A 19883-nucleotide genomic window follows, 5' to 3' on the forward strand; every position below is an offset into this window, starting at 1 on the left:
AAAACAAAACAAAACAAAAGATAAAGATACGGTAACAATACTTCTTAAATCATCTATCCCTCGTATTAATTTACTTACTACCTTTACTGACTTACGTACATAACATAAGGCCTCCACTTACTTACTATCTTTGGCCAACGTTCGCAACAACTGACAATTCTAATTAATTCCATTTTATTATATAATGCTAATGACGTCACTGGGGATGCTAATGAACTATGAATAGTACATTATCCTCCCTGCTCACTCATTAGCATTAAGTATTGGGTAGTGACCCCTGACTGCGCCTCTCCACAGACTGTGCCTTTATCAACCATTCCCTTTCTAACATACCTTCCATATCTTATTCCTTACACGTACCCATTCCTAATCCTATACCAAATCCCATACCTTATCCCATACCTCATCCCATACCTAATCCAATGCCTTCTTTCATTTCTTATCCCATACCAATCCCTCAACCCCATTTCTGAATTCGAAGCATCATTATTCTTGCTGTGACTAATTAATAACACTACTTGATTTCACACGAAAATAGCCAAATTACAAAACTACGTAAGTTTTCTCTAGGGTAATAATAGGCTATAATATCCGGTTTATTAAAACGACGCTGAGGTCCAAACAAAGCAAGCCAGGATAACGCTTATACCACCCGACCCCACCACTTGATTCGACGTAATACAATGTAAGCGGTGTCCACGCGATTTACGTTCCTCCAACCAACATGGGTCATAACGGATTCTAAAGTTACACGAATGAGATGTTAAATCACCCGCCGTTTTCTAAAATTTCCAAGAAGTTGCTGCGCGTCAAAAGACAAACTGCAGCTGGCCTGAGCTGACACGGAGTCGGCGAGAATTTAATACTAACGTCACATAGTGTTAAAATGCTTCAGTTCCCATAATCGATCGGGCGTCAAGCTAGGTTTATTTTGGCGCGAAAAGTAAACAGTCCCGTACTATTCCTAAAACATTGTCCGCGATTGTTTACGCGATCTTCTTTTCCGAGAGGGAAGGTTCCCGGCCCACTAGCCCGCAACAAAAAGAGTTAACCGTTAAATCTTAAACCAAAATGTAAGTGGTATTGGTGACTTAAGCCTTCTTAAGGTCTCTTACTAGCGCTGCTACCTTTGTTAGCAATCAGGGCTCTGCTTCAATGAGGGAGCACTCCCGGCCAAAAGAAACCATTCTCGCACAGCCGCTGAATAAAACTTAGCTCCGTTAAGCTGTCAGATTATTGTAATCTGTTAATACAATGTCACTGAGAGTACCATTACAGTTGGTAAGTAAAATTGAGGCTAATCGCAGAGCCGGTCCACTCTTTCGTAAATCCAGGATCGTGAAATCACCTTTATTTGGATTTGTAACTGGCAAACGCAACTTAACATACACGTCAGTTGACAACATTCGTAGAAGGAACTGTTGTTATGTTCTAACCGGCGTTGCCAACCCAATCTCCCGCACGAAATTGTAGACAGTCTACAATGGTAACTCCAGACAGATAATGTACACCGTCTACATTATTAGATTTCTGAGAAAAGACTGGAAGCGAATTCGCGGGATTCGCGCGGGGTTTTCTTTGCGTGTACAAAATGGCGGATGTTCGAGATCAACTGAGCGCTGTCACTGACGAAGCTAAGGAAGCTCTTGCCTCTCTAGAGTCGTCAGTGAAAGGTGGTGGAACGAAAAAGAAGGGTAAAAAACGTCGAGTTGATATTCTGTATGACTCCTCCGGTTCACGTATTATAAAAAACCCAAGGAGAGCTTCTATAAAGATGGCTGAATCGCCAAATGAATCCACGTCCTCGACGAGATCAAACGGTGAGTACCAGTGGATACAGATGAATATTTGGATGGCTATGATTCAGTGTTGAATACTTGTTAAGTTTTCAAAGCTTGTGTTGTAGTTGGTGCCTCCAGTAGTCATGATAGCGACTTAGTGAGTGTCACTGCAGTGGATTCCATTCAAAGTGAAAGTGTGCCTGATGCAGATGATGATGCTGTTGATCTAGCTGTAGAGGTGGAATTTGACAGTGAAGAAAACGGTAAGTAAATCATTTCTTTAGGATTTTGAATTGTTAACATTTCCGAAACATTTTAGACCATTGACTTAACTGCAGGCCAGCTTGTAGTCTAAAATTCATTTACTTATATTTCTTCAATTTATTCTTCTACAAAACAATGTTATCTGCACTTTTTCTTCTTTTATCGAAATTTTGTTTCTAAGATCCTGCCACGGCCTTTGTCATGACTCCTACAGACTGTCTGGTAATGACAACACTGCACAGTTAAAATTAGTGATTATTGTTAATTGTGTTTTAATTGATAAGTAATCTGCAGTTATACACATGTCCTTATCACAGGTTAAAATTAACACGATCGACATCACTTATCAATTTGTTTGTCTATCTCTAGACTTCATGTTACAAGAGGCATTTGCCGATGCTGAAAAGCTAATTGAAGCTAATGTGGAGGCTACACAAATGACCTGGCAAACAAGGCAGACACGCCTTGAAACAAACTGGGAAGGCTTCAGGGCAAACCTTGCATATTATGCTATTTGCCAAGAAGCCTTAACCTTTCCACAACACTGCTCAAAGTGTTCTGAGGAATTAGAGCAGTGTGTTGTCCGTTGTCTGGATTGTGGCCCTGGTGTCTTGTTCTGTTCGGAGTGTGACATGCAAGCCCATGATCACTATCCAATTCATGACAGAGAAGCATGGAATGGAAATTTTTTCAGACCCATTTTGCCAACTGAAGGTGTTGACTCTCAGGGAAAACTTATTTCTGTTGGTAAGTAATGCCACAATGTTAATGTTTTATCTTTTTATTCACAATGATATAAACGTTGACATTTTAAAAATAAACTATATATGTATTGTACAGAGGCCCTGCCAGGGGAGGTTCCCATGTCACTTGTGTAAATTTAAAAATGTGCCATGTCGCTAGTTTATCAAACTTTGTGTCGCTTTCAGTGGTAAAATTGAAGGAAAATTACTTGTCGTTGTCGGAATTTAAGTTTTACCAAAAGGGTTGTCGTTTGTTGCGATTTGCTGTCGCGACTGAAAATGATTCTCCTAAGTACGTATGGTAACCTCTTAATGTAATGGCTGATGTACATACAACAATCCTCCAAGTTAATTTTTTCCTTAGTGGCCATTTTGCCACCAGCTGCTCAGTTTGGTCACCAGTGAGAAATGTTAGTCGCTAAATTAAGCTCACGCTCTTAATGCTTCTCCTTAATTTTAGTTGCCAGGCTGCCGACTTTGGTTGCAATTTAGCCGCCAGCTCCAAAATTTTAATCGCCATGTCAACTAAAAAGGGTCTTAACTTGAAGGGTTGTATAATAATTATTTTGTTGTTGATCAAGGGTAAGGTACATGATCAAGGTATTAGTTTACACAGCCTACCTGATTAATAAATAAATATAATACATATCTTCTTTTGTTTTATGTTGTAGCTCGTTTTGTTCCATGCAGTGCTGATGCATTCTGTTGTTTTAAGTGCAAGGGCTCAGTGAAGGCCATACCTTCACAATCCAAGTGCATTTTGATAAATCTTAAAGGTCAGTCAATTTTTACGTGAAAGGTTGACTTGCAGAGTAGCCCCAGGGATTTGTTGCATCAATTTTGTTATGTTTGGTTATTGAGGACATTCAAGATTGTTTTGATGTCATGTTGATCCACATGTTCCAGGACCCCACACATATTCAAAAAGTTGCACTCACCACACTGACCAGTCACGTGGACACACAAGTCTCCTTTAGAGTTGAAGGAAAATGCAGTGATTATATGAACAGTTCAGTTTTGTTCCATTTCAATGGTGTTAATTTGTGTTCAAGGAAATATCAATGTCCACCCCAAGGATGGTTAATTTTTTAATTTTTAGGGGGGATGCAATTTTGGGTTTCTCATCACAAAATGTGCATATGTAATTTGTAAAAAGCTAAACTGGGAATTACAGGGGGTAAGGGTTCAAATGAGAATCTTTTCTTTGAGGGTATGATTATGATTATTTTTGTTGTTATTTTTGTAATTGTTATGATATATTGCCTTTGTAATGTTATATTGTTTTTTTTTTTCATCAGGACGATTTGACCTGCATATGCCACAGATGTTCTGTGCCTCTTGTAATGTTGCAAGTGAGGTATCACTTGTTCATTTAGGATATTGGCCAGGCAGTCCCACCAATGCCTCATATTTTTTTGACCATGCTGTGTTTCAGTTTTGGGACATCATGCAAAAAAATATGCCAGGTTCATCTTCAAGTGCATTTGTAAAGACATTGGCTCAGATTTCAGAAAAGAAAGGCAGAGTAAGGGGTGTTTAATGTGAACTTAAATTATACTTTTTGGTGTTAATTACTACCGGTTACTACTACTTTTGACATAACCTTACTTTACTTAACTAGTTTGGAATTTCTTTGTTACAGTCAGGCACAATCACCCCTGCCACATTTTCTAAAGCCTTTCAGGAATGGCGATATTGCCAGTTTGACCTAAGTCGAGAGAAGCGGGCACAGACTGCATGATTTGTCCATGCTGCTCGAAAGGTCAATTGGCTTGTCACATGGATGGCAACAGAAAGACATATCGCTGGAAAAAAGTAAATGCGTAAGTTGTAATCTTTGCATAAGCCTGGAATTCCATGGCTGCCTAGAATTTTATGTACACATTTTTTTTTTGTGTCAGCCTTTTGTGTCATGTCTTTGTGTAGTCTTTATTTTGAGGAAATTTGTAAGCTTGTAGTTTGCATGTATTTTAATATTACTTTTAGTAGTTTCCATATTTACTATTACATATTGTTGTTGTGTTACAGTGGATCCCTTGAATCTTACTATGCTGACACATTCTTTTGTGATGACAAGAAGGTTAAAGATTCTTTGGAACAAACATACAAGCATAAATCTGCCAAGGTATACAACATAAGTACTTAATTCTTCATTTGTATTAATGTAGTAAAATCAGGCTTTTAGCCAGGATTTAAAAAGTGTGATTCAAAAAATTTTATAAGGCCTGACCCCCATAGGAGGGCCTGAGGAGCATGCATGGTGTTTTTCTGTAGTTATTTTTGCAATGGTCTCTTAAGGTATCTAAAAAAACCTCTGTATACAATAATTCTTTTATTTTTTTTCCTGAAAAGTGGCCGTCCATAGGACTCCTGGACTCCCAGCTGGCTAAAAGCCTGAGTAAAATCAGTTTTTTTTTTTAAGTTTATAATATTGAACTTATTATTATGATTCAGTCTAAGCATTAGATTACAGTAACAAATGTTAATACAGTACTCATGTGGTACTTTTCTTAAGGGGTTATTAAATGGATACTTTTTCTGTTTTCTAAGGTAAATGGCCAAGACTCATGTGGTCAAGTGCATTGGCAGGCTGCCAAAACAAAAGCCAAATCCTTACAGAAGCTTGATGAGACTGGAGTAATGGTGGCTGGCTGTCGACATGCTTTGATGCAAAAGGCAGTTGACATGTGGACTGGGGAAATGTATGGAGCCCTATGGATTTTACCTCCAGGTAAGAGTACTGTTTAAGAGATATAAGGTATTACAATAGTCGAAGTATACAGTACAGGAGTCTTGCCTCATGCTATATATATATATATTTATATATAAACAGTACTGTCTGCAGTTAGATATAGCTCTTTGGCATACAAAGCTTTGCTTTTATGTCCAAATTGAGCACTCTACTAGGATGAGTCATCGCCGCTAGCATTGCGCATGCTCACTAGTTTTGCTAGTTTGAGCACTCTGGCATGGCTTAGATGGTACCACAAGCGTGGGATCATTTGGGGTGGCTATATAGCTTAACCTCCATCCTAGTCTCAGCACTGCACTGATGAGGCCCAGAAGGCCGAAACAGTACCTAATATACTGTTTATGGTTGTGTTGTATGTGTTTGTTTTTGACTCATTAATTTCAGTTACATAATGCAGTGGGAACATTCTTTTCTTTTTTTTATCTGTGTTTACATGCCAAGCTTAAGGGATTGATCTCTTATTATTATCATAAGCATTCTTTTTATATATTTTTTTTCCAATCCTGTTGTTTTGTGCATAATCACAGAAATACGTGCTTCCCTCTTCTGGTGTAAAGTTTCTGTTCTATGATGTCATTTGCAAATACTGGCCTTGGATGCAGAAAGTGTGCCAGAGTCTTAACCAAACAGCAGATACATCTATGATTCCAGCTTTGGGTCAGATGCATGGGAAGTTGCACAAGTCGACTTGTAGAGTAAGTCTTTATGGTGTCTAAGACCAAGCATACTGGGTGTCATTGCGATTAGCCTATATTGCTACACAAGAGTCTACCTTGTAAGCAATGTATGTGAAAGTGACTTTTTACTATTGAACCCAAGGTACTGTTTGGGAGCCAATGGCAGGATGGGGCAGGGCTAACCACAGGTGAAGAAATGGAAACAGCTTTCCAATACTTGTCAAGGTGCGGTTCAACCACAAAGAACATGTCAAGGGCAGGTTGGTGTATAATTTATTTCACTTATCTGTGACCAGAATAAAACAGCTATGGTTTATATTATGTTCTTGTGGTGTACCAGAACATTATTTGCTCAATTAAATATAAACAAACTAATTGTTCTTTAAAAACTTTGATTTCATTTTAGGACGTATGGAGCATTTGACAGAACATGTCCTGTTCTGGAATGAAAGAAAGATACTGTCCTTGCCTAAATACTTATCATTACGTTATGTGAAGGTTTGCTTTTGTTTTTTTCTACACTACACTTGTAAGGTCACTATGTGCCCACCATCCTGGCCCAAAGTTTTGGCCGCATGCAGTTACATTGCAATTTACCAAACTGAAATATAGTAAATAAGAACAGTACCCTGCTTAAGATTCATTCATCCTCAAATAACAAATGTCGAGGCAAAATTAGTGTGGGGGTACTAATGTGTAGTTTGCAGGTCTGAAATCGTCAACACTGCAAACATTATGAGCCCGTCAGTAGTTCCTTTTTGTTCTTTTGTTCTGTCGTTCCTTAATTAATGTGTTCACTCACTCAGTTTTTTGTTTTTTTATTAACAGTTCAGGTGTTCATATATATTTAACAATATTTTTACTCCCTATGGTTTTCCTTTGTAGATCCTTAGAGAAATCGAAACTCAAAGTGATGAACTCGTCAAAACCGGAGTCACAGAAACAGTGCTTAAAGGGTGGAAAAACGAGATAATCAGAGCAGCACAAGGTATGTATATGTTGTTTAAAGTCATGTTTGTTTATGTAGTGGTTGATTCATTTATGAATTCATTATTTGTGTGTTTTTAATGTTTAACATTTTTTAATTATACATTCGCAAATTGAAAATGGCCTTTTTTCAGTTCATAGTCAGTTCAGCGTATTCAAAGGACAAATTTCAGCCTTCATTTCAGTCGTGACTCATAAGTGCAAAGCATTCTCCTGGCAAATTTTGGGCTTCATTTCGGCCAAACGTTAAACTCACTTATATTATAATATTTTTTTTAGATGAAGAAGCTTCCAGTTCTGGTGCGAGTGACAATGAGAGGGCGGAGTACTTCAGACTTTCCCAAGAAATCAAGGAGACTGAAGCACTGGAGCAGTTCAGTGCCATTTCTAGTCACTCCATTTCAGTTTTGGTTGGCAACTCATCGTTCTTCAAGCAGGCCAATCAACTCCTGGAAGACCTTGACAAGAAAAAACTCCGGCTTGCAACTCTAAGGAGTAAATTGTTACAAGACGGTGTGGATGAAGGACTGTTGGAGAGTGCTGGTCTTAGTCACTTGCAGAGTCAGTGGCGCAGACCATCCGCGATAAGATCGTGTGCTCCATGTCTTTGATAAGACAACGTCAGGAGATGATAAACAAGGAGGCAGGTTGGTGGATGATCGAGTGGTGACATGAATACTAATTTTTAACTATGACTTTTTAATTATGAAGTACTACTGAGATATACGATTCAATCTTGTTCCTTAATTTCAGCTTACTCAAAACAGCGCTCTAAACTAAGAAAAAAGAATGACGCAGAAAAGAAAGCTGTAATGTGGGAACGCGCCACATGGGCGAGAAACAAAGGCAAACGAGTGGGCGTGAAAAAACCCTAACCGAGAACTGTAGACACCCAAGCAAAAGCCTACAGTGGCGCTCAGCCGAAAAAATATGACAGTGCAAAAATTACCTCCAAACCTTCCTTCTTCAGAGGCTTGGCGGGTTCTTGGGGCGTCAAAGCAGAACTTGTATTGGTATCCAGCAAAGACGGCTGCGAAGCCGAAAAAAGACTTACAACAACCAGAGTTAACGCGTTAACGGCCGACGATACAGGAACCGGTGCAGAGACAGAAGCTGGAGGAACTTGAGTTGTCACAGATGGCTAAACTAAAAATAGTTGAGGCCGGATCCTGTCGTCCACGCTAGTCGGGAGCAGCATTTCGAAAACTGCGCTTAGTCTATCCATGGCCAACGTTCGCAACAACTGACAATTCTAATTAATTCCATTTTATTATACAATGCTAATGACGTCATTGGGGATGCTAATGAACTATGAATAGTGTTTATTTGCATACATCGAAAACGAATCAATTTGCACATCACTTTAGGCAGGAAAATGCACGAGGAACACTAAGAAAAAGACACCCGTCTGGTACTTCTGTTTGATAGCTGATGACTTCACGAGCAACTGCACTTATCCTCTAGATCAAGAAGTAAGTAGTTCCGATCTAAAGAGAAATTAATTTTGACACTTGATTTGACCCCTATTTTCATGGCAGCGCGGTCTACGAAACTTAAATGGCTTGAATACTATTTCTTAAAAATATATTGGTCCAAAATAAATAGTAAATATTCCGGAGGTAAAGTAATTTCCTTTGAAAAGTGGTAGTTTCATTCAGCAACTGTCCGCCATGTTTCCTTGCCTGGATGATATAGACGGCCTGGCTTGGTGGCCAAGCCTTAAAATGCTATTGTCACCCTTCGCGGGATAAAAATAATATAACATTTAGAAGAATATTTATGAGCTAAAATCATCAGGGTCAACAGAAGAAGCAACATGCAAGATATTTCGCAGCGTTTCTGAAGGGCTATTGCCCTAATCAGCCGTCATTTCCAAAACAGTTTTATGGAGGTTTTATGCCTAGCTATGTTATTTGTCTTCAGTTAATTGTTGTTAAGTGACCAATCACATGCACTTGCACTGCACTGGATGCCATTTCAATATGTGTGTTGGTCAAGCAGATTTAAGAACAGCAACTTTAAGAACTGTGTATATTACACTCGATGGCTTGCATAGAGATATCCTGAAAATATAACTGTTTTTGACTTCCTTGCAGTTCCGGTCGGCGTTAGATGTGATTTAAAGGTTTAAACCACCGCCCTTTCTCCCATTTTCGCTCTTAACTCTCAGCGCGGCAGCAATTTAGACAACCAGTGACGTCACAAGGTTGTTTTAGCCGCGCCAAGATGGTCATTAATTTTGGGCCCAATCAGCCAACTTCTAAAATTTCGACAGTGGCACTTTTCTCTTACGTCTGGACAAAAATAATGAGATTGAGGGCTAATGGATCTCGAAAATTTACAACTGACCAACTGCAATGACTCTGGCATTTGGCAAATGTTCTGATAATTAAAAACGCGGAAAACGGATTAACCCAACAACAACAAGCTTGTAAAATAATAGATCTGCGACTACGTAAAGCTGACGATAACTTGCAGGGTCCATAGCTAGCAAGAGACAACACGAGGCAATTGCCTCGTCTAGATTTTAACCCATGCAAAATTAAAACCAAAATACTCTTAGATGGGAACATTATCATTAGTTGAACGAGATTGCCTTTTCTGCTAAAAATAGCGTTTCAGAACTTCTAGATTTTAAAACTTTCTGGGGGATATACCTCCAAGCCCCTAGCAACTTGTACCTTTAGCGATCGCAGATCTTGCCTCGTCTGTGCCAAACGTCTGGCGAAAGTCAATTTCAATGGCGTTGACAATTTTAACTCTTCAGTATAAGATGATAGCAAATAAGAGAATGCTGGTCTGAGACAGGGTAAGGGTTAAATTCCACAGCGGGGGTACACCACCCAAACATTTTTACGTAACGCCAGGGTTTATCCCTAGGATATCCCACTTTCAACTTAAGGACGATGTGTAATTGGCGTCACTAAAATTATTGGAACATGACAATAATGTCAAATGCCCTCCAAGTTGTTTTTAATCAATGATTGCTTTTATTTTGAACGTTCTTGAAATTAGGTGCCTCGTTTCCCTCAGAAGTACATGCAAAATCATACACCACCGCACCAGGGGGGAGGGGATGGACTCCCCTGGTACCACGGTGGACGCCCCCCGCTGTAAGTCCAAGGGTTAAGGTTCGTAATCAGTGTCAAAACACACAGTGTCAATCAGTGTACACTTTTTCAAGTATTAGTTTATAAGTACTCTAAGCCGCTCCATCGATTCACGAGTACAGAACTTCATAACTAACCCTCACTCTACATCGGGTAAGATTGGCACAGTTCTTGAACAATTAAGATCACAGAAATAGAAGTGTTTCCCCGAGACAAAAAACAATGCGACGAATAGCAGCTATGTTATGCCTGTTTTACTCCACAATGGCATAGTTAACCTCAGCGGTTGGTGTGATCGTAGACTCAGGGGTAGGCGTGCGTAAAATACCACCAGCTAAAAGAATTCGACCATTGTTTACAACGACGATTTCAGAACCACTTCCATTTTCACTGCTCTCTTTCCCTGAACCGCTGCCATTAGCGCCTTCACCACTCTGCTCGGAATCTCCACTCATCTGGTCTCCACTTTCTTCACCACTTTCCTGCTCTCCACTTTCTTCACCACTTTCCTGCTCTCCACTTTCTTCACCACTTTCTTGCTCTCCACTTTCTTCGCCGCTTTCCTCCTCTCCACCTCCTTCAATGCCTTGCAGCTTTCCACTTTCTTCACCGCTTTCCTCCGCTCCACTTCCTTCACCGCTTTCCTGCTCTCCACTTCCTTCACCGTTTTCTTTCTCTCCACTTTCTTCACCGCTTTCCTGCTCTCCACTTTCTTCACCACTTTCTTCGCCGCTTTCCTCCTCTCCACCTCCTTCATTGCCTTGCAGCTCTCCACTTTCTTCACCGCTTTCTTTCTCTCCACTTTCTTCACCGCTTTCCTCCTCCCCACTTCCTTCTCCGCCTTGCAGCTCTTCTCTCTCTTCACCGCCTTCCTCCTCGCCACTTTCGTCGCCGCTTTCCTGTTCTCCACTTTCTTCACCGCTTTCCTCCTCCCCACTTCCTTCACCGCTTTCCTGTTCTCCACTTCCTTCACCGCTTTCCTCTTCACCACTTTCTTCACCGCTTTCCTGTTCTCCACTTCCTTCACCGCTTTCCTCCTCCCCACTTCCTTCACCGCTTTCCTGTTCTCCACTTCCTTCACCGCTTTCCTCCTCCCCACTTCCTTCACCGCCTTGCAGCTCTTCACTTTCTTCACCGCTTTCCTCTTCACCACTTTCTTCACCGCTTTCCTGTTCTCCACTTTCTTCACCGCTTTCCTGTTCTCCACTTTCTTCACCGCTTTCCTGTTCTCCACTTTCTTCACCGCTTTCCTGTTCTCCACTTTCTTCACCGCTTTCCTGTTCTCCACTTTCTTCACCGCTTTCCTGTTCCCCACTTTCTTCACCGCTTTCCTGTTCTCCACTTTCTTCTCCGCTTTCCTGTTCTCCACTTTCTTCACCGCTTTCCTGTTCCCCACTTTCTTCACCGCTTTCCTCTTCCCCACTTTCTTCACCGCTTTCCTCTTCCCCACTTTCTTCACCGCTTTCCTGTTCCCCACTTTCTTCACCGCTTTCCTGTTCTCCACTTTCTTCACCGCTTTCCTGTTCTCCACTTTCTTCACCGCTTTCCTTTTCTCCACTTTCTTCACTACTTTCTTGCTCTCCACTTTTTTCACCGCCTTCCACCTCCCCACTTGTTTCACCGCTTTCCTGCTCTCCACTTTCTTCACCGCTTTCCTCCTCTCCACTTTCTTCACCGCCTTCCTCTTCCCCACTTTCCTCACCGCTTTCCTGTTCTCCACTTTCTTCACTACTTTCTTGTTTTTCACTTTCTTCACCGCCATCCAGCTCTCCACTCTCTTCACCGCTTTCCTGTTCCCCACTTTCTTCACCGCTTTCCTGTTCTCCACTTTCTTCACCGCTTTCCTTTTCTCCACTTTCTTCACTACTTTCTTGCTCTCCACTTTTTTCACCGCCTTCCACCTCCCCACTTGTTTCACCGCTTTCCTGCTCTCCACTTTCTTCACCGCTTTCCTCCTCTCCACTTTCTTCACCGCCTTCCTCTTCCCCACTTTCCTCACCGCTTTCCTGTTCTCCACTTTCTTCACTACTTTCTTGTTTTTCACTTTCTTCACCGCCATCCAGCTCTCCACTCTCTTCACCGCTTTGTTGTTCTCCACTTTCTTCTCCGCTTTCCTGCTCTCCACTTCCATCGCCACTAGCGTTTTGTCCGCTTCCTTCGCCGCTTAGCTGTTCTCCACTTTCGTCGCCGCTCTCCTCTCCACTTCCTTTGCCACTTTCTCCACTCTGATGAATTGCACTTCCACCACTCTCCTCTACACCTGAACTTTCAATTTCGTTGTCGTAATATTTGACAGCAGAGTTTAACTCTTGTTCAATATCTCGAATCAGTCGATCTATATCATCCGAAAAACTGTCACTTGAGTAGTCGTTCCACCTTGCAGGGAATGCTCCTGGAATAAATTTGATACAGAAAATGTAAAATAAGTTAACTGTCAGTTATCAACTACAAACCTTTGAAATCCTTCTCTCTAAAGCCAAACGTTAAGACAGTCACTGAAAAGCTAAGCTTTGTACGCCGCATATGCATATACAATTTATTAATTTTAATCCTCCAAGTTTACCTGTAGGCAATGTGTCTTCCATTGCATTTTTTACAACGTTTTGTTTTTAATCTTTTTAAAAATTCGCTTCGAACTCTTACAAAGTGCGGGGCGGGGAAAGCCGAAAGTGGCGTTGGATTTTTGCGTTTGACAGCTGTGAAAGAGGGAAATGAGAAAAGATGCGGCGAGCTAAGGAAAAATACGGGTAAGGGCTGGGTTATTAAAACTGTGAGTTAATTATCGCCTGGTTAGTACTTAGTCTGTTCATAGTCCCTCTATTTTCTCTAAAGTTTGTCGACAGCGATCGCATAAGCAAAATATAAACTGCGGGATGACAGGCAAGTCACTTCACATGTTGCATTTGAATCCACCGTTTAAGTTTCCTTTCCGTCTTAAACCTAAGTTGGTGTTGACCGATGCCTTTGACTTGGCGTAAAGGTTGTAAAGGCCGTCTTTGCCAAACCTTTGAGATAAATTTGACTGTGAAAGAGTCCTTCTTTTTTAAAGGCGTGACAAAGTTACAGTGAAATGTAAATTTGACTAGTTTCAAAAGTACTTTTGCCTCGCGTCAAATCTTTACAAAATTTCTGTCAAAGGTATTATCAATGGACTTGCTTGCCTTTGACACTTGTGTCAAAGGTAGTCATCCACCTTTGTCTCACCTTTGATACGAATCAAAAGTGAGCAAAGCCAACTTCTCGTGCCGTGATATAGCTAAATTTTACGCGCTCTTTCTAGCTATGATATGATGGGGCCCATCTACTAGCTATGTGTGGATCTCATATGAAAACAGTTTCCTTATTGTCAATAAAAGCCTGAAAAATCATTTTATCAGCGTCAGCCCTATAATGTTCTCTCTTGTACTTGAGAATAAACTTTATGTGTAAAAAATACAAACATAACTAATGAACTTTACTGACCTGTAAGAGGAATACACCATGTGAAAAATAACATGCCGATAAATAGCACAGGCTGAAAAAGAGAACGGAAAGAACATTGCAGAATTACAATTACAAACCTTTGCTCTGAGGGGGTGGTAATGTTTAGAATGCATATACTAGCTGACTAAAAGCTGTCTAAGTTAAATTGACCAATACTGACTAGACCAAAAATACAGTGGTGACATTCTGAATGCACTTCTGGTGCTAAATGCTTTGATCACAACATATAGCTCCAGTGGACATTTTTTCTTTGTTTTTCCTGTTAAACTTATATAACAAAATGACTATAGTGAGGCAATTTTAATTTACTTAGCCAAAAATGCTTTAGGTGCACTAATTACCCACTTAAAACGACTCGCTTTGATTTTGTATGTTTGCTATAATCCTATAATACATTTTATTAATGAGCATTCTCAAATTAAAGTTGCCTAGTTTCTTTTGTGAATATCTGATCGCCCTGTCCATTCAGTTACACAATTCCTAAAGTTCATTCTTCAATCTCCTTTTTTTGTTCCGAACTCAGACATTAGTTTTGGATAAAAAATTCAATGGTCGAGTGAAACTGTACTATTACTTAATTGAATTAAATTAAATTAAATTAAACTAAATTAAAGCTTAAGTTAATAAGAAATGGCTTAGCTCGCAGCGAGTCTTCCTGAAGCTTAATGGTTAGAGCACCCGACTGGTGCGCGGATTGTCATGATTCGACTTCCGTCGGGGACTCAGAATCCACCGTACTGAAAAAGATGGCGACTGGTACATTTACCGACAATCCCTAGCGTGCAAAAGCGCAAAAATACGCTCATTAAAACGGACGGAAACCTCTAAAAACTTCAAACCTTGTATGAACAATGTTGTTAGTACAAGGACAAATTTCGCAGAAAGGTGTTTGTCCTTGTGCGCTATTGGCTGTGTTACGTTCGAAAACTGCTATGGTAAAATGTACAGCCGCCATCTTTTTCCGTACTTTCTCACTCAAAGTTAGTTACTTCTTGGCAAGGAATTAAGCTCAAAATTTAAGATCCACGGTGGTAGAGAATTGTAAAAGTCCTCCCGTGTTTCGAACTATACAGTTAATTTTAACTTTTTATGCGTTCTTTCCAAAACGATTTCGTTACCATGGAGTTTGGTAAATTTCGACGGCCATAACGCAGATTTGTAAATCTAAAAGTGGTAAAATCCCTTTCTTACAGGGAAAAAGCCTCATTGTTTCTGGTATTGCTCAATTTATAATAAAAAGGGATAGATTAAAAAAATGCTCAGCATGAATACTTCTAAATGTTTTTTCAAATTGAAAGAAGGGAAAGCGAAATCTTATTTCATTAGAAAAAATCCATTGAAAATTATTGAATTGAAAGTGAATATTTATTCCAGTAAAGTTGTACAGTAAAACGAGATACAAATCAGCGTACAAATCTGCTAAGATTCTTCTAACCGATTGCCTTTAAACAGCACGCTTAAAAAGTTATTTGAGGGCATTTAAAGTAGGCGACAATATACGTAAGCTTAAAGATCTGCGCTACCTTCCACGAATACGGACTTCAAGATCCATTTGAACATTGTTACGTTGAAAATCTTAGCTATTTACACGAAAACACAGGAAGCCGATCAAATAAATATCCCCATTATTAAAGGCTTTTGATGTCGACGTTAACGGCGATATTATTTTTAGAGTTCACGTATGCCTTTGTTTTGAATAACAGTTGAGGATATTACAGAGTTAATTTATAACCATTCTGAGGGTCGATCGAAAAGAGAACAATCTGAAATCAAAATTTCTAGTTGTTTTAAATCGTTTGTCTTACCGAAACACTCAGGATGGTCTTCATATCCACTTCGGAGCCTTGCTGATTGGAAATAAAATTTAAGCTCTCGCAGGAGCTTGTTAACAATATCAGCAACGATGATTTCAGATCTTAATTTATAGACCGAGATTTGAAGCAATCTGTCATTCTCACCCGTCACATGAGTAAATACTTCTCTGAAGAGGTCAGTTTCAATTTTTTGCTGACGTAAATAAACCCATAACTGAATATTTCTGAGGGACAGTGCTGGGTTATGGTCTCGTGTACTTACGCAGACGAGGTTACTCAGCTGCTGATCATTTTCATCAGTCTCTGTCCCAGACCATCCTCTCTTTATGCTTAGGGAGCGTTGTATTACGCAATTTAATATTACAATAGAGTTGATGTTCGCGGGCGTAAATAGTTTTTGGCCCGACTCAGGGCCTGTTTATATGGAGGAGAGTTGTCCCTGGTAGGAGGGTTACCCTCCATACCGAGCCACCCCGGGCGAGAGAGCTTTTCATACGTTTCTTTAAAAGTAGCTGCGAACTGTTTATATGAGAAATTGCAAAGTTGGCTCGGGGGGTAGGGTGACCCTGGGTGGAGGGTCACTCGCTTTGAAGGTAGGCTGACCCTGGGGAGCGAGCCAACTTTTTTCCATATAAACAGTTTGGTTATTTTTGCCTCGCCTACCAGGGACAAGTTGACAAATACGGAGTATGTGCAAATGCAGCAATCGTCCAAAACAACATCGAAGTCGGCGGTAAATTGTCCAAAAATAGTCTACGTAGATGTTTCAGCGTTCCTGATTTTAGAAAAGGCCGCGAAAATAGATATTTCAAAATAACTCTCGCCAGTCTTTTGAACCGACAGGGCCAAGTTTTGGCTCGGTCAACAGGGACAACTTTCTCATATAAACGCTCGGCAAAAGATAGCGCGGGTAACTCTCCTACCAGGGACAACTCTACTCCATATAAACAGGCCCTTAGGCTCATTTTCGCTCGAGCCGCATTGTTATTATTATTCTAGAGTTTCTGTCACAAAAAAATACTTAATACATAACGAAATAGTTCCTTTGTAAGCAAAACTTTTGAACCTCGCTGTTTTACCCGGCACATGTCGCTTTAACGGACAATAATGTTAATCCATTTCATCCATTTTCTTTACAATTAATCCGCTTAATATAAACGCATTGTACACGGGCACTTTTAATATAAAAGCATTGTACACGGGCACTTTTAATATAAAAGCATTGTAAACGTGCACTTTTAATGGCCCCTAATTTGAAGGTCATTAACCGTCTTGACGGTACTACTTTTCAACTGTAATCCAAGAAGTGAATAGAGCCATTTTTCTACACCAATCCAACATTGCAACTGCACGAAAGCAATTCGCCTCTAAAGAACGTTTGTTTCATTTTTAATCGTGGGAACCGTGAAATAATGCAGGTCAGCTCCCAAATTTGCATATACTAAAAGGACACCTTAAAATTCAATACATTTGAAAGCTTAGATATCGATCAATACAGTACAAGTCGATAACTCAATGGTTAAAAAAATGCAGGCCTCGTTTTGCCAGTATACCAATTACCGTACGCTAAACTAGAATTTTTTCTATAAATTGACATTACCTTTACCAATCAAAATATTTGCATCTATATAATAATAATATACATGTGAATTAACAAATGGTAAACGTCATAGCGTGCACTATTGAGTTACAGATGCACGCGGGAGGTTGCTAAGCACGAAAGATGCGTAAGAGTCGCCCGAGGCGATAGCCGAGGGCGACTCTAGCTTCTTGAGTGCTTAGCAAACCTCCCAAGTGCATCTGTAACTCAATAGTGCACGCTATGACGTTTACCATTTGTTTTATAGCACAACTTTTAGGATATTTATTAAAGTTTCTTTGTGTAAAAGTGCGCGCGCTTATTTGAAAAATTGCGTGTAGTGCTCGCGTAAACGCTGACGAAAACCTAAAAGAAAAAAACAAACAAAACAAAGTTTTGAATTATTTCAAACTTGCATTATACCTCAAAGTCTTTCAGCATTATGGAGAAATGGTTTTTCTTATGTTTAGCTTTTTAAATTCACAGGAAAATCGAGAAAACTCGTAAAGTAGTGGCACTTTCTTATGTCATGTCGCAACAGATCAGCGCGCGCGCACAGGTTGAAGCATACGTCAGCGTGCACCCATGGGCAAATAGTAGACGCTAAATTAACCAATCAGAACGCGCGCTTTACTTTAGTTGTGCTATAATACTGGTTAAACTTCAACAAAACAATTCTCCAAAGCAACATCATATGATCTAAGATGCGGTAGCCAAAAACTAAACTAATCGATTCTGTAGCAGGTGCCCATTTGTCAAATCCGTTTCACTCCATAAACATACTTTATGGAATTAACTAGCTAATGCAATTAAAATCCTTGTGAAGCGACGTTGTAAAATTGCTTTCATGGCTTAAAACCATTAAAAATCAGCTGTTGCAGAAAATATACTTCACTGTATTGGTGTACTCCCCGTTAAATAAAAACCACATCATGTAAAATCCATCAGAAGCAAACGCAAAAGAAATACCAAATCGTTGCCAGAAATATCCTGCCTTGTTAGCCAAACAAACATCGCATACAGTACTTATACATCTGACAATGTACCACGGTAAAATTGATATCACCATTGGCAAATAAAACATGGCGAACTTTTGTAAATATTTTCGAGCGCCTAATGCATTTCTGGCTCTCTCAAACTCGGCTTTTTGTCGCTGTTGTGGGAGTTGGTTGGATTCATCTGGTGCCACTCGAGATGATCTGTTTTTAAGCTTTCGGTAGGTTAACCAACATACCACAATGAAAGCCAGCCACGAGCAAGAGCAAAATAGATGAATGTAAACGATGTAATAAGTCCGTTCGTCGATTCCGGTGAACGACAAACAGGAGCACAGCAAGCACAAAGAAACAATGGACAGAGAAACCAAGTAAGTGGCCCGTTTGGTAATTTTTACTCGGTGGAAATGAGGATGCGTGTAAGCGGCATATCTCTCAATGTTCATCAGTAAGAGCATTGCAAGCTTTGACGCGATCAAGAAATCCGTTAACAGCGACGTGAAGCTTGGAAAATCGAAAGTTTCTAGCTCGTTGTTTACGCCTCGAAGGATTTCAGTGACGCCGAAATATGGCAGAAGAACTGTCCCAGCCAACAAGTACAGCACAAGACTAACATCCTCGATTCTGTGAATTGCTTTGCGAGTCACGTTCAAAGGATTCTTCACAACGGCAATAATAAGAATAATACTTCCAAAACAGGCCAAACAAGCAAAAATAATCGATATTGTTCCGTTTGCTACCATAACCGCGGAATAAAACTCCATGTCTAGAACTGGTGTAATAGTATTTTTCACTTTTTTTAGGGTTGTCAGGCAAGCGTTATCAGCAAAATCATACCATCTGCCAAAACACATGACAGATTCAAAAAGCAATTTAGTGTTATGAATATATTTCTATATCTCTATGCATAATTGGCAGAAATCGTCAAAATGTTTCCTGCTGAGACTGTGTAATCAACTCAACGGACAATTATATACCAGATGAAATTTCGCCTCCTTTATTAGAAACCTTCAATTTGTAAGTGCTATAAAGGGCTTAGTTAACCTTGCAATATCATATCAGGCAGACAAGTGACAAAATTCAATACAAAATGTCTACGAGATATTGTCATTTATCAGTTAAAACAAATGCACATCATGATCAATCGCTAAAAAAATAAAATGTTTCGTGGCTTGGGGTACTAAGATGGATAGAATATTAAAAATGAAAACGACTCGATAAATTAATGAGTGGCTACACCTGTCAAAATGACAATTTAACAAGAAGACTACCGCAAAAATTAACTAGATATTTAATCGTGATCCATTCAGTAGCCCAATGTTTACCAGAATTGAAAGATTTGTGGAATAGACCTTTTCGCTTGGGAATCCGATTTAAATATTTTGCTTTTGAAAGCACCATCTATTTACGAATGGAGCAATAAATACAATTTAATTCTTCTGATATCCTCTTAGCGTAAAACCAAGCGGTTTTGTCGAATGCTAATGAGTCTGAGTTGTGATTTTAAACCATTTAAATTGGTTATGAGCAGCTGTTGACGTCTGTTTACGTTCAAGAACAAGCAAAGCCTTCATCGATTGGCTAGCATGTTATAGGTTACAAAATAATTTTGCATTCTGATAATAAATGTTACAAAAGTGGTAACGAATGCGAGGAGTAATGACTCCTGCAAATGTAAAACATAGCAAATAGACAGCT

At 39.8% G+C, this 19883-nt stretch overlaps 6 protein-coding genes across 8 annotated transcripts in view; 3 read left to right on the forward strand and 3 right to left on the reverse strand.

Moving 5' to 3' along the window:
- The first annotated feature begins 1496 nt into the window (after positions 1 to 1496).
- On the forward strand, positions 1497 to 2061 carry LOC144648905 (uncharacterized). The gene is made up of 2 exons (XM_078508353.1): positions 1497 to 1820; positions 1907 to 2061. Exons 1-2 carry the CDS (start codon positions 1592 to 1594, stop codon positions 2050 to 2052), a joined length of 375 nt encoding a protein of 124 aa, XP_078364479.1. The 5' UTR covers positions 1497 to 1591; the 3' UTR covers positions 2053 to 2061.
- Positions 2062 to 2347: 286 nt separating this feature from the next.
- LOC144648623 (uncharacterized) lies at positions 2348 to 3853 on the forward strand. The gene is made up of 2 exons (XM_078508131.1): positions 2348 to 2792; positions 3460 to 3853. Exons 1-2 carry the CDS (start codon positions 2348 to 2350, stop codon positions 3582 to 3584), a joined length of 570 nt encoding a protein of 189 aa, XP_078364257.1. The 3' UTR covers positions 3585 to 3853.
- On the forward strand, positions 3686 to 9284 carry LOC144648624 (uncharacterized). Its single transcript, XM_078508132.1, has 12 exons — positions 3686 to 3782; positions 4087 to 4313; positions 4502 to 4611; positions 4817 to 4913; positions 5339 to 5519; positions 5622 to 5632; positions 6068 to 6235; positions 6360 to 6477; positions 6624 to 6715; positions 7103 to 7205; positions 7484 to 7851; positions 7958 to 9284. Exons 1-11 carry the CDS (start codon positions 3686 to 3688, stop codon positions 7813 to 7815), a joined length of 1536 nt encoding a protein of 511 aa, XP_078364258.1. The 3' UTR covers positions 7816 to 7851; positions 7958 to 9284.
- A 1083-nt stretch (positions 9285 to 10367) lies between these two features.
- Positions 10368 to 15760, reverse strand: LOC144650928 (uncharacterized). Of its 3 annotated transcripts, XM_078510731.1 has the most exons (4): positions 15603 to 15760; positions 13777 to 13828; positions 11063 to 12706; positions 10368 to 10888 (listed from the first exon to the last, which is right to left on the reverse strand). In XM_078510731.1, the coding sequence occupies exons 1-4, from the start codon at positions 15624 to 15626 to the stop codon at positions 10569 to 10571; spliced, it is 2040 nt and encodes a 679-aa protein (XP_078366857.1). In that variant the 5' UTR covers positions 15627 to 15760; the 3' UTR covers positions 10368 to 10568. The 3 variants fall into 3 exon arrangements, with proteins under 3 accessions (XP_078366857.1, XP_078366856.1, XP_078366855.1); XM_078510730.1 differs by having other exon boundaries at positions 10368 to 12703; XM_078510729.1 differs by having other exon boundaries at positions 10368 to 12706.
- Positions 15761 to 16788: 1028 nt separating this feature from the next.
- LOC144650941 (uncharacterized) overlaps positions 16789 to 19883 on the reverse strand; it is a 39363-nt gene continuing 36268 nt past the window's right edge. Inside the window, exon 2 of the mRNA XM_078510781.1 lies at positions 16789 to 17211. The gene's annotated coding sequence lies outside the window, so the exon portion shown is untranslated. The remainder of the gene's footprint in view (positions 17212 to 19883) is intronic.
- Positions 17845 to 19114, reverse strand: LOC144650942 (uncharacterized). The gene has a single exon (XM_078510783.1). The coding sequence runs from the start codon at positions 19037 to 19039 to the stop codon at positions 18059 to 18061; it is 981 nt and encodes a 326-aa protein (XP_078366909.1). The 5' UTR covers positions 19040 to 19114; the 3' UTR covers positions 17845 to 18058.

Source organism: Oculina patagonica, chromosome 4 (genome assembly GCF_052425735.1).
Source record: "Oculina patagonica isolate OP01 chromosome 4, crgOcupat, whole genome shotgun sequence".
Lineage (NCBI taxonomy): Eukaryota > Metazoa > Cnidaria > Anthozoa > Scleractinia > Oculinidae > Oculina > Oculina patagonica.

What these genes read in the sequence shown, in the direction of transcription:
- LOC144648905 (XM_078508353.1), top strand. Translation starts at nt 1,592, where the DNA reads ATGGCGGATGTTCGAGATCAACTGAGCGCTGTCACTGACGAAGCTAAG. An exon ending in GTCCTCGACGAGATCAAACG is followed by an intron (nt 1,821 to 1,906) that starts GTGAGTACCAGT and finishes CTTGTGTTGTAG; the next exon opens with TTGGTGCCTCCAGTAGTCAT.
- LOC144648623 (XM_078508131.1), top strand. Translation starts at nt 2,348, where the DNA reads ATGTCCTTATCACAGGTTAAAATTAACACGATCGACATCACTTATCAA. An exon ending in GGGAAAACTTATTTCTGTTG is followed by an intron (nt 2,793 to 3,459) that starts GTAAGTAATGCC and finishes TTTATGTTGTAG; the next exon opens with CTCGTTTTGTTCCATGCAGT.
- LOC144648624 (XM_078508132.1), top strand. Translation starts at nt 3,686, where the DNA reads ATGTTCCAGGACCCCACACATATTCAAAAAGTTGCACTCACCACACTG. An exon ending in TAGAGTTGAAGGAAAATGCA is followed by an intron (nt 3,783 to 4,086) that starts GTGATTATATGA and finishes TTTTTTCATCAG; the next exon opens with GACGATTTGACCTGCATATG. An exon ending in TGCACAAGTCGACTTGTAGA is followed by an intron (nt 6,236 to 6,359) that starts GTAAGTCTTTAT and finishes ATTGAACCCAAG; the next exon opens with GTACTGTTTGGGAGCCAATG.
- LOC144650928 (XM_078510729.1), bottom strand. Translation starts at nt 15,626, where the DNA reads ATGAAGACCATCCTGAGTGTTTCG. An exon ending in AGACCATCCTGAGTGTTTCG is followed by an intron (nt 13,829 to 15,602) that starts GTAAGACAAACG and finishes TCTCTTTTTCAG; the next exon opens with CCTGTGCTATTTATCGGCAT. An exon ending in ATGGTGTATTCCTCTTACAG is followed by an intron (nt 12,707 to 13,776) that starts GTCAGTAAAGTT and finishes AATTTATTCCAG; the next exon opens with GAGCATTCCCTGCAAGGTGG.
- LOC144650942 (XM_078510783.1), bottom strand. Translation starts at nt 19,039, where the DNA reads ATGTGTTTTGGCAGATGGTATGATTTTGCTGATAACGCTTGCCTGACA.